The sequence below is a fragment of the Dendropsophus ebraccatus genome, chromosome 3 (assembly GCF_027789765.1).
Source record: "Dendropsophus ebraccatus isolate aDenEbr1 chromosome 3, aDenEbr1.pat, whole genome shotgun sequence".
Lineage (NCBI taxonomy): Eukaryota > Metazoa > Chordata > Amphibia > Anura > Hylidae > Dendropsophus > Dendropsophus ebraccatus.
In genome coordinates, this window is record NC_091456.1 from 6,221,274 (window position 1) to 6,235,207 (window position 13,934).

Genomic DNA, 13,934 nt, shown 5'->3' on the forward strand with positions numbered 1-13,934 from the left:
CCCGGGAATCCCCCAGGGAGGGACGCATCAGCTGGGGGCAGAAGAGAGGACAGCAGCGACGGGGGAGCGCTTGTTAGGTGAGTTGTGTGTTTGTTTTTTTTAATCTGCTGTGCAGGGGGCAAACTATAAGGGGGGATACAGGGGGGGAGCCATCTACAAGGGGGGAATACAGGGGAGGGAAGCCATCTATAAGGGGGGAAACAGGGGGGGAGCCATCTATAAGGGAGGGATACAGGGGAGGGGAGCCATTTATAAGGGGGGATACAGGGGGGGAGCCATCTATAAGGGAGGGATACAGGGGAGGGGAGCCATCTATAAGAGGGGGGATACAAGGGAAGGAGCGATCTATAAGGGGGGGGATACAGGGGGGGAGCCATCTATAAGGGGGAATACAGGGGAGGGAAACCATCTATAAGGGGGGAATACAGGGGAGGGAAGCCATCTATAAGGGGGGGATACAGGGGGGGGGGGAGCCATCTATAAGGGGGGAATACAGGAGGAGCCATCTATAAGGGGGGAATACAGGAGGAGCCATCTATAAGGGGGGATACAGGGGAGGGAAGCCATCTATAAGGGGGGGATACAGGGGAGGGGAGCCATCTATAAGGGGGGGCGATACAGGGGTAGCCATCTATAAGGGGGTAATACAGGGGGGGCATCTATAAGGGGGCAATACAGGGGGGAGCCATCTATAAGAGTCAGCCTACCCACTAAACAAGGGTGTGAAGGGGCCAATACAGATGAGCTGTGTGTAGAGAGATGAGGATGGTGACAGAGTGAGGAGCCTAATATGTCTGTCTGGCAGATTCTGTGGATTCGTGGCTCGGAGAAGTTCTCATAACGGCCCAGGGCAGATGGAGAAGAAGATGAAAAGGGAAGAACTCTGATCAGAGAAGACGTCACCTGTGAGTCACTAAATATATCTGCACTGTAATGTATATGGTGTGTAGAGCCTGTGTAGAGCTGGGGCTACTGCTAAATGACTTGAAGAGGTGATATTGCTCTGTGTACAGTGGATTATTCAGTTGCAGCAGTGGTGTTAGTCAGTATGTGCTGGTATTAGTCGGTATGTGCTGGTATTAGTCGGTATGTGCTGGTATTAGTCGGTATGTGCTGGTATTAGTCGGTATGTGCTGGTATTAGTCAGTAAGTAGTGGTGTTATTTGTTACTTGTAATCTGGTACTGTGTTTTATTGGATTTAGTATAGAGGATTTAGTCAGTAACAATATGGTGGTGATGGTAGTGGTTGTGGCGATATTTCCCCCTTGTATACTGGTATTATTGGTAATACCATATATATATACCAGTAGCATGCACTTGGTCGAGGAAGGGGGGCTCCAGGTTGACAGTCTGCAGCCCTCAGGGTATGCTGGGAGTTGTAGTACAGTAGTACAATCCTCCGATACCTGCCGCTGTAGACAGATGTATTGCTGGAACTTCAGGGCTGATGGTTGTCACCCACAGGTTGCAGCCACCAGGAGAATCAAACTGAGGACAAGAGCGGTGCTGTCTGTGGAAGAAGGCAGCTATATTTTTCTAATGTTAAGCCCTTTTACTTTTTTTGTGGTTCTATATTCCAGATGTAGAAGCCTCTTACACGGCTCTGTATCCTTATTCACTATAAGTAATGTAGAAGAATATTCCCTTTATTATTCAAAAAAATCCTTGTCACCTGCTGGGGTTCCCTATGGGTAACGTTGGTTGGGGGCCCACTCAGCCTCACTCGCCCCCCCTAGGCTGAACCCCTAGCTACGCCCCTGCTGTAACCATAGGGACAGTGCAGTCTGTAACCATAGGGACAGTGTAGTCTGTAACCATAGGGACAGTGTAGTCTGTAACCATAGAGACAGTACAGTCTGTAACCATAGGGACAGTGTAGTCTGTAACCATAGGGACAGTGTAGTCTGTAACCATAGGGACAGGGTAGTCTGTAAATATAGGGACAGTGTAGTAGTCTGTAACCATAGAGACAGTGCAGTCTGTAACCATAGGGACAGTGTAGTCTGTAACCATAGGGACAGTGTAGTCTGTAACCATAGAGACAGTGCAGTCTGTAACCATAGGGAGAGTGTAGTCTGTAACCATAGGGAGAGTGTAGTCTGTAACCATAGGGACAGTGCAGTCTGTAACCATAGGGACAGTGTAGTCTGTAACCATAGAGATAGCGTATTAGTTTGTAACTATTGAGACAGCGTATTAGTCTGTAACCATAGAGATAGTATAATCTGTAACCATAGAGACAGACATTTTGAATCAAAATTTCTTCATTTCTTATATTTTGCACCCGTTGGAGCAACAAAATGGCCGTTGTGGACATAGTACAAATCTCTGGCAGTTTCTGTCACCAGTTAATTTGAAATAATTTTTGGGGGGTGAACTGCCCCTTTAACACTCAGACCTGACCGAAACTTTCCCCGCGTGTCTCGGACAGGTGGGATTTCTTACAGTGACAGCGCCCATTCATATAATGATCAGGTCTTGTTAAACTACCAAAAGTATCATATCATTTATTATCATATAATTTAGGAACTAACCTGTCATTATTTTCCAGTTCTGGGGTGCAGCTCTCTTTATACCACCCCCCCCCACCCGCTTGTTCTGTCAGTATGTGATTATCCGGAGCTCCGGGAGATCCGGCTGACAAAGTGTTAGCACATCAGAAATGCAAACTGCAAGACATGTGACCTGCAGAGCGGAGACACAAACAGAATGTATTACTATGTACTGTATATATGTACAGAGCTTATAGCTTTTATGCTGTATATATCAGGGGGAGGGAACCTCGGCTCTCCGGATGTTGCAGAATTACAACTCCCATCATGCCTGGACAGCCAAAGCTTTAGCTGGAGAGCCGCGGTTCCCTCTCCCTGGTATATATGTAGAGGCATGCGGTATGTGAAGCACATAGATGCGACTAGCCGGGGACTTCTCTGGAACGTTCACTGCCAAAGGGATTCTGAGGTTATTTTCTGTAGAAGTAGCTGTGCAGCCTGCATCATATCCCATCATATCCCACCGCCTCCATCATATACCGCCGCCTCCATCATATACCGCCGCCTCCATCATATCCCAGAGCCTCCATCATATCCCACAGCCTCCATCATATCCCACAGCCTCCATCATATCCCACCGCCTCCATCATATCCCACAGCCTCCATCATATCCCACCGCCTCCATCATATCCCACCGCCTCCATCATATCCCACCGCCTCCATCATATCCCACAGCCTCCATCATATCCCACAGCCTCCATCATATCCCATCATATCCCACCGCCTCCATCATATCCCACCGCCTCCATCATATCCCACAGCCTCCATCATATCCCACAGCCTCCATCATATCCCATCATATCCCACCGCCTCCATCATATCCCACCGCCTCCATCATATCCCACAGCCTCCATCATATACCGCCGCCTCCATCATATACCGCCGCCTCCATCATATCCCACCGCCTCCATCATATCCCACCGCCTCCATCATATCCCACAGCCTCCATCATATCCCACCGCCTCCATCATATCCCACCGCCTCCATCATATCCCACAGCCTCCATCATATACCGCCGCCTCCATCATATCCCACAGCCTCCATCATATCCCACAGCCTCCATCATATACCGCCGCCTCCATCATATCCCACCCCCTCCATCATATCCCACAGCCTCCATCATATCCCACAGCCTCCATCATATCCCACCGCCTCCATCATATCCCACCGCCTCCATCGTATCCCACCCCCTCCATCATATCCCACAGCCTCCATCATATCCCACAGCCTCCATCATATCCCACCGCCTCCATCGTATCCCACCGCTTCCATCATATCCCACCGCCTCCATCATATCCCACCACCTCCATCATATCCCACCGCTTCCATCATATCCCACCGCCTCCATCATATCCCACCGCTTCCATCATATCCCACAGCCTCCATCATATACCGCCGCCTCCATCATATCCCACCGCCTCCATCATATCCCACCACCTCCATCATATCCCACCGCCTCCATCATATCCCAACGCTTCCTTCATATCCCACCGCTTCCATCATATCCCTTCGCCTCCTCATATCCCACCACCTCCATCGTATCCCACCGCCTCCATCGTATCCCACCTCCTCCATCATATCCCACCGCTTTCATCATATCCCTTTGCCTCCATCATATCCCACAGCCTCCATCATATCCCACCGCCTCCATCATATCCCACCGCCTCCATCATATCCCACCGCATCCATCATATCCCACCGCCTCCATCATATCCCACCGCCTCCATCATATCCCATCATATCCCACCGCCTCCATCATATCCCACCGCCTCCATCATATCCCACCGCCTCCATCATATCCCATCATATCCCACTGCCTCCATCATATCCCACCTCTTCCATCATATCCCACCGCCTCCATCATATCCCACCGCTTCCATCATATCCCACCGCTTCCGTCATATCCCACAGCTTCCATCATATCCCACCGTTTCCGTCATATCCCACCGCCTCCATCATATCCCACCGCCTCCATCATATCCCACCGCTGCCACCAGTCATTCACACAAATTAGCAATGACAGTTATTACCAATTATGCATCTGAATGGACGGACAGATGGAGCGTAACATCACAGTCTACACCATCATGTGTTTTCAGAGAAGACCGACTGCTTAATCCAGAAGAATCCCAATTTATTCCAATACCAGTGACTTTCTTTAGCTTTTATTATCACATTTATCATAGTCCAAGTGCAACAATGTTACAGATATCCCATCATGACAAATGATTTGTACGTGAAATAAAAAAGTTACATTTGCAGACGTCCGTAATGTCGGCTGCTCGTTGCTGTCGCTTGTCTTTTAACATGTTGAAAGACAAATGACTCATATAGCAAATCTGTTTTACTTTTATTTATTTTAAATGTATTATTTTATTTTTATTCAACATTTATTTATTTTTTTGTTTTGTAAATCTGTTATCTTATTTGTTTATTTTATTGTAAAAATTTGTTGTAAATCTGTTTTATCAGTAAATTAAAGAACATTTGTATAGCTGAACTAGATCACCAGATGTGGTAGAGGGATTCAAAGCCACAACTGCCTCTCCAGCAGAGGGGCAATGTTTTATTTAAAGGGATAGTTCACATTTTTTTTTCTTTCAAATCAACTGTTACCAGAAAGTTATATGGATTTGTAATTTACTTCTATTAAAAAAAAAATCTCCAGTCTTCCAGTACTTATCAGCTGCTGTATGTCCTGCAGGAAGTGGTGTATTCTCTCCAGTGTGACACAGTGCTCTCTGCTGCCACCTCTGTCCATGTCAGGAACTGTCCAGAGCAGGAGAGGTTTTCTATGGGGATTTGCTGCTGCTCTGGACAGTTCCTGACATGGACAGAGGTGGCAGCAGAGAGCACTGTGTCACACTGGAGAGAATACACCACTTCCTGTAGGACATACAGCAGCTGATAAGTACTGAAAGACTTGAGATTTTTTTAATAGAATTAAATTACAAATCTCTGGCACTTTCTGGCAACAGTTGATTTAAAAGATTATTGTTTTTAGCTACCCCTTTGATAAGTGATGATAGATATCAGGGGTGATATCCGATCTCATCAGGAGATCTAGAGATGTTAGAAAGGATGGAGTCAGAGGCATCTAGAGATGCTCAGGATTAGTTTGGGAAAGATCAGAAGCAAGATGAGAAAATATATATATATTTTTTACTTAAAGAGTAGTAGATGCTTGGCACGAACTTCCAGCAGACGCCTGTAAGTGAATGTACACACACCTGTGATAAATCTGTGTCTATCCAGAAATAAAAGGGAAATGATATCAGGGCAGATTAGATGCATCATTGGTCTTTTATGTTTCTATACTTTCTATATTTTAAGCTTTTTTTTTGTCTCCCTTTAACAGGAACCAAACCAGATATATGAAGGAATCACCTTTGAGGACTTTTTGAAGGTAACTTTGTCCTTAGCTTTTTACGTGATGGAGGGTTATGTCGCTGGTCACAGTTCTTGGGGTCAGTGATCAGTGTTTCCTCACATCACAATGGAGGCAAGGCTGTCTGTTATATACTTCTTGTATCTTATGTGTGTGATAATGTATATACCCTAGTGACCACCTATGTAAAATATCCTGGAGATCTGTAAGCCACATGAATGGGACCTGTATCTGTCTGTATAATAGATGGGAGCGCATCACCTCCACCAATCGGCTGAATGCATAAAATGTCGCACGTTCCAGAGGGTTAAAAAGTCTTCAATGAGTTAGTCCCCGGTACACGGCGGAGCGTTATCATATAGCAGTGATATCAGGCGGCAGCCATTGTGCAGGAACAGGGTGGGCATATGTACTAAGGGCCGGGCTGCTGACACATAGCGATAAAGACACAACACCCACCCAAAGGTACGCAGCATAGTCATACTAGGATAGATAGACAAGTGTGAAACCTCTCAGCATATACTATATACTATACTATATATACTATATAACATGTGAGAACACTGCCTGAAACTAAAAATACTCTTCTATAGGGAGAGTCCTAACAGAGAAGAGGGTCACTGTATATAATGTATTGGGGATTATATATACTGTACAGGGGTTATATATAATGTATGAGGGATTATATATACTGTACAGGGGTTATATATAATGTATAGGGGATTATATATACTGTACAGGGGTTATATATAATGTATAGGGGGTTATATGTACTGTACAGGGGTTATATATAATGTATAGGGGGTTATATGTACTGTACAGGGGTTATAAAATGTATGAGGATAATATATACTGTACACGGGGTTATATATAATGTATGAGGGATTATATGTACTGTACAGGGGTTATATATAATGTATAGGGGATTATATATACTGTACAGGGGTTATATATAATGTATAGGGGATTATATATACTGTACAGGGGTTATATATAATGTATAGGGGGTTATATGTACTGTACAGGGGTTATATATAATGTATAGGGGGTTATATGTACTGTACAGGGGTTATATATAATGTATGAGGGATTATATATACTGTACAGGGGTTATAAAATGTATGAGGATAATATATACTGTACACGGGGTTATATATAATGTATGAGGGATTATATGTACTGTACAGGGGTTATATATAATGTATAGGGGATTATATATACTGTACAGGGGTTATATATAATGTATAGGGGGTTATATGTACTGTACAGGGGTTATATATAATGTATAGGGGATTATATATACTGTACAGGGGTTATATATAATGTATAGGGGGTTATATGTACTGTACAGGGGTTATATATAATGTATAGGGGATTATATATACTGTACAGGGGTTATATATAATGTATAGGGGGTTATATGTACTGTACAGGGGTTATATATAATGTATAGGGGGTTATATGTACTGTACAGGGGTTATATATAATGTATAGGGGGTTATATGTACTGTACAGGGGTTATATATAATGTATGGGGGATTATATATACTGTACAGGGGTTATATATAATGTATGGGGGATTATATATACTGTACAGGGGTTATATATAATGTATAGGGGGTTATATGTACTGTACAGGGGTTATATATAATGTATGGGGGATTATATATACTGTACAGGGGTTATATATAATGTATAGGGGGTTATATGTACTGTACAGGGGTTATATATAATGTATAGGGGATTATATATACTGTACAGGGGTTATATATAATGTATAGGGGATTATATATACTGTACAGGGGTTATATATAATGTATAGGGGGTTATATGTACTGTACAGGGGTTATATATAATGTATAGGGGATTATATATACTGTACAGGGGTTATATATAATGTATAGGGGGTTATATGTACTGTACAGGGGTTATATATAATGTATAGGGGATTATATATACTGTACAGGGGTTATATATAATGTATAGGGGGTTATATGTACTGTACAGGGGTTATATATAATGTATAGGGGATTATATATACTGTACAGGGGTTATATATAATGTATAGGGGGTTATATGTACTGTACAGGGGTTATATATAATGTATAGGGGGTTCAAAATTTGTCAGAGAGAAATCTGATCTACGGTAGATCATATATGGTCTTAAAGGGGCAATAACTGCTGTATGTCCTGTAGGAAGTGGTGTATTCTCTCCAGTCTGACACAGTGCTCTCTGCTGCCACCTCTGTCCATGTCAGGAACTGTCCAGAGCAGCAGCAAATCTCCATAGAAAACCTCTGCTGCTCTGGACAGTTCCTGACATGGACAGAGGTGGCAGCAGAGAGCACTATGTCAGACTGGAGAGAATACACCACTTCCTGCAGGACATAAATAGAAGTAAATTACAAAGCTATATAACTTTCTAAAAGTTGATTTGAAAGAAAAATATTTTCTGTAGAATACCCCTTTAAAAACACTTAAAACCTGCAACAGCAGTAGCACATGGTAATCCCCTAGGTGTTAAGATTCTACTGGGTAAATATGTTTTCTATCCTACAAACAGGCTATAAAATTGCCGTAGTCCCCATGTACATATATGTATAAGATGTATAACTGGCATAACACCTGTCATAGAACGTACAGTAGCGCCCCCCAGCGTGGCTGGAAATACCCGGGAATCTGGACGTCTCTCTGTAGCTGAAGTCTCATTTCTTCTTCTTCTTTGCAGATTTGGGAGGGAATTGATATTGAGACCAAAATGCACGTCCGATTCCTGAATATGGAGACCATCCCTTCCTGCCACTGACGTCGCCTGACGCTGGAGTAACTTATCATTCCGATGGATTATATATAGGGGTACTGGGGGGCAGAGATTATTATAGGATTTATTGTAGAAGGAATGAATCAATTTATAGCCAATACTTTAGGGGAATTTCCTACTCTGAACATTTATAACTATAGTCCAGGAGTTGCCTTTTTGTGTGTAGTAATTTAGGGGAGTTATCGAAGGTCGACGACCCTGCCCGCATGTCCTATTACAGTCTATGGACGTCATAAAGACAGATCAGGTCTCTAGCCAACCAGCCGGCTATTCTCAGGACAGCTAGAACTTGAGACTATTAAAGGGGTATTTCACTCAAACATAACTTTTGATATGTTGCTGCCCATGGTGAGACTAACAATTCCTTCCATACTTGTTATTATGTATTCAGTCTTCTTCCCTCAGTTCTGAGCTGCTGCTTTCTGCAGAAGACACAAAAATGAGTGAGCTTTTCTCTCCCCCTCCTACCCCCTCCCTTCTGAGACAGATAATGATAACATGTCCCTGGCAGGCTGTATCTACAACATTGTAGCTTCTTTGTAATGCAGGCACAGTTATTCTGAGGTCAAGTTGCTAATTAACTCACTTCCAGCATTACAAAGAAGCTACAATGTTGAAGATAAAGCCAGTCAGGGACTTGTTTACATCAGCCGTCTCAGAAGGGGGGGGGAGGGGGAGACAGAGGGAAAAGCTCACACACAGATTTTTGTGTCTTCAGCAGAAAGCAGCAGATCAGAACTGGGGGAAGGAGACAGAGTAGATAATAACAAGTATGGAAGGAATTGTTAGTCTCACCATGGGCAGCAACATATCAAAAATTATGTTTGAGTGGGATACCCCTTTAAGGGGGACATTTATGAAACACAGAAAGTTGCATTTTGTGGAGCAGAGAGGCCACAAGTAAATATATAAGCAAATAAATTTACACCTCTGGCCCTACTAAGCCAGTAGTTCCAGAGGGGCAAGGAGGGTAGGGGGAAGGGGCAGAATGGGGGGCACAGGAAGAGTGTCACAGAAACCTATGCCAGCTCTGAGCTCTACATAAATCTGGTGGGGGAAAAAATGGCCGACTTAATAATTGTCCCCCTAACGCTTCACACAAGATCAGAACTTTTCAGATAATCTCTTTTTTTTTTTTTTTTTTTTTTTAAATGTGAAGGAAATATTTTTTAAACATTAATTTTGTCAGATTGGTGAATGGGGATTTGGGAGGTCTGGGATAGAGAGGGTAGCGGTTACTGATCTGAGATGGCGTCCTTCTTCCATGCTTACAAAGATTCTATGGAATATTGGATGTTAAAGCATTTGCTGACGCTATATTAGCTGTACGAATGCTAAAAGTAATGTAGGAGGTACGAGCGCTGTCTTCTACAGTATCCCCATTGGATATGAGATGTCGTCATCTCGGCTCTCCATCTGCTGCAAAACTACAACTCCCATCATGCCTGGACAGCCAAAGCTTTAGCTGGAGAGCCGAGGTTCCCTATCCCTGCCATAGAACATGAATGGAGATGTAATAAGCCAAGTCAGAAACTCCCCCAGAAGAGAAGGTTACCCACCTATATATATATATATATATATATATATATATATATATATATATATATATATATATATATATAGATTAGATATATATAGAGAGAGAGAGAGAGAGAGAGAGAAGAGAGAGAAAGTATATAGGAGTCTATAGAAGCCTTATGTCCAGCGATCACAAATGCCATATCAAGATTTGATTCTACATCCTATAGGAAACAAAAGCAACAGACAATCCTGCAGCACGACACCATATACATATATATATATATATATATATATATATATATATATATATATATATATATATATATGTATCACTGGTGAGTGTCTGCACTTGTACAACCAAAGACATGGTCAGACTGGTCCATACAGTGTGAGACGTCTTATACTATTATTATATTATTATACTACTGCCGCCACTATGTGTGTGATGTAGGAATCACTTTGTATTAGTCTGACCTATTACTACACACAGCTTCAGGTTTACATCCTGTGATGATTAATCTCACAAACACAGATACGTTCTGCACCTCCGCCATTTATGTTATGTATTTACTGGGCAGCACCCCGGACTGCTGGCAGGAAGAAGGAGCATCACCGCCCATTCATATAAAGAACAATGGAGTTTATTAAAAGGGCTGTCCTAGATTACATAAGAATGGCTGCTTACTTCCAGAAAAAGTGACACACCCGTCCATAGGAGCTTAAAGGGAATCTGTTAGCACCCAGGTCCTACCCAAGGCCAGTGTCTCTGATTGCAGATCAGTCCTCTGCAGGCAGGTTATGTCTAAAAGAAACATTCAGATATAGTTGCATCTCTGAGTCCAAATGTGTAGGAGCTGGGGTCTAGGGGAAACTCACCTGTCTAGAGACCATCATCAGCTTTCTTTGGTTCGAACCCCCTGATGGAAATGAAATAAAAGTCTTTGTTTTTTTTCTCATTATTGTATCATTTTTAAAAGTGTAAAGAATTCCCACTCTGGTCCAAATTAGTTTTAAAATTTATTTTTTAATACAATGATGCAAAAAATAAAAATCTCATCATTGTATTAAAAAAATCTAAACTAATTTGGACCTGATTAGGAATTATTTGCACTTTTAAAAATGATACATTAATAAGAAATAAAGAAAAATCAAAGACCTCTATTTCATCTCCATCAGGGGATTTGAACCAAAAAAGGACCTGTGATTTACCCCTAGACCACAGCTCCAACATAGGCTAGGAGATTCAACTACATCTGATTGCAGATCAGTCCTTTGTTGACAGGCACTGGCTGACAGCTGAGCGAGCAGGAGGCCGGGAAGCCTTGATTAATCCACTCCACTGACACATTACCAAAAGGCACCATGCTCACTAGGGGACTGAGAGATACAGCACACTGTCAGCACCTCAGGTAGGGATCAGGGGCTGTCAGATTTTTTTTTTTAACTCCATTAAAGTGAATGGGGCTGGGCTACACAACCTGTGAACAAGAGGGGCGCTGTTTCTGAAGAGCGCTATCATGTTTTTCTGATTCTGGATAACCCAGGTGATGGAAATATTGAAAAAAAGGAAATCACGCCATACACGTTTTTAAAGGAAATCTTAATGGCTGCTCCAAGCAATACCTCATCCTGTGTTGTGTATGATAAAAAGACACAACTATCTGTTTATATATCCATTTCCTATATCTTCTATCCACCCTCGTATCGGCCAGGTGTGGTATCTCTTCTATAAGGCCCTATAAGGGGGTCCTTCTATAAGGCCCTATAAGGGGTCCTATTCAGAACTTTAGTTGTAGAGAAGGTGAAAAGCAATAAACCAAGTGGAGAAAATAACATTGTAAATGGAGGGCAAAGAATAAAATGTTATTTTTTTGAAAGCCGCATTGTCTTGTATTACATGCATCATCCACAATCCATTTCGTACAATGGTTCATGTATATAAATGAGAAGCAAGCAACGGTCCCTAATAGCTTACCAAGACAATCTCTGTCCTTATCCCCCTACATCATGCATGGGGAACCTTCGTCCTTCCAGCTAATGGAAAACTACAATTCCCATCATGCCGGGACAGCCAAAGCTAAAGCTTTACCTATCCTGGCATGATGGGAATTGTAGTTTCCCAACAGCTGGAAGGCCAAAGTTTCCCCATTACTAGAACTAGATGTCATGGACCTGGCCCCATCCGTGTCCACTATCACATGTTTGGCTAGTTATATGAATAGCTGTCTTGTCGTACACAACTTTCTTTAGCATTCCCCATACCTCCAGGCAAGGTGGCTGGCAGTGCCCACATCAAGACCAAATGAATAAGAGAGTAGCTGCACAGCTTTGTTTAAAGGAATTATGTAAGAGGACAATATGCCCTTAATCTATGGAAAATCCCTTTAATGTGTTTCTTCTGATGTGGCAGTAATGCAGATTCCTGCTCGGTCACTGATCCTTGGGACTGGACCCTACTGCGGTCTAAAAAAAAAAAAAAATTGACAACTGATACTCTGAATACAGAACTGTGTGCCAAATCTATTCTTTTTAATGATTGTGGATGTCAGTCAGTGCCCGGCGTGGAGCCAACCTGCAGAGCACAAGCAGCCGGCATTACTGTCACCACTCACCGCCCATTATTAAACTTCACGGAAGATTACAGACTGGATGGAAGTGGAATGAAGGTGACTTTTATAGAATACATGTAGAATATTCTCAGTTCTCAGCTGCTGCTTTATGCTGAAGAAGCAAAAATCTGTGTGTGAGCTTTTCTCTCTATTTCCCCCTCCCTTCTGAGACACCTTATGTAAACAAGTCCCTGGCAGGCTTTATCTATCTCTTTGTAAAACTGGGAGGGTTAATCACAGTGGGTTCATTAGCAAATTGACCTCAGATTAACCCTCCCAGCATTACAAAAAAAGCTACAGTGTTGCAGATACAGCCTGCCAGGGACTTGTTTATATCAGCCATCTCAGAAGGCAGGGGGAAGGAGGGGAGACAGAGAGAAAAGCTCACACACAGATGTTTGTGTTTTCAGCAGAAAGCAGCAGCTGAGAACTGGGGGAAGGAGACTGAATCAATAATGGAAGGAATTGTTAGTCTCACTATGGGCAGCAATATATTAAAAGTTATGTTTGAGTGGAATACCCCTTTAAAATCTCAGGAAATTAGTTCAAGCATAACACCAACTAGAAGTTATCACATCGCCCACACTGTTCAGCTCGGAGTATCTGGACGGCTTCCTAACATTCTGCAGTCTGAATGTCATCTGTCCCCACGTGCCAACGCTTCTGCCTGTCAGCACGTGGCATAGTTGTGGCATCGCACGCACATATGCAAAGGACTTGGACAGAGAAGAAACCTGAAGAATAGAACAAAGGTGATTGGGAAATATTTCATGCAAATAATCTCATCTCTATCGGATTCTTTTCTTTTGTTTGTTTATATTTCCATTATTGTAACATTTATAAACAACTAAAAGAAGAATGTGATGTGAAGCTGACAGTGATGAGACCCCGGCGGTGCATGGTCGTGTGCACACAGCGCAGCAGAGCGGAACTCTTCTCATGCATTGTTGTACTGTATACATGCAAACACAGGAGCTGCCAGGTGTCTATACTGCAGTAATGTGAGCTATCCCGGGGATGCTTGTGCTTCCATTGTCTTCAA

At 42.8% G+C, this 13,934-nt stretch overlaps 1 protein-coding gene across 1 annotated transcript in view; it reads left to right on the forward strand.

Moving 5' to 3' along the window:
• TESC (tescalcin) overlaps window positions 1-9,402 on the forward strand; it is a 65,986-nt gene extending 56,584 nt beyond the window's left edge. The window contains exons 7-8 of the mRNA XM_069960749.1: window positions 5,912-5,959; window positions 8,670-9,402. Of these exons, the coding sequence (XP_069816850.1) occupies window positions 5,912-5,959; window positions 8,670-8,747 (126 nt within the window). The 3' untranslated portion in view covers window positions 8,748-9,402. The remainder of the gene's footprint in view (window positions 1-5,911; window positions 5,960-8,669) is intronic.
• The last annotated feature ends 4,532 nt before the right edge of the window (window positions 9,403-13,934 follow it).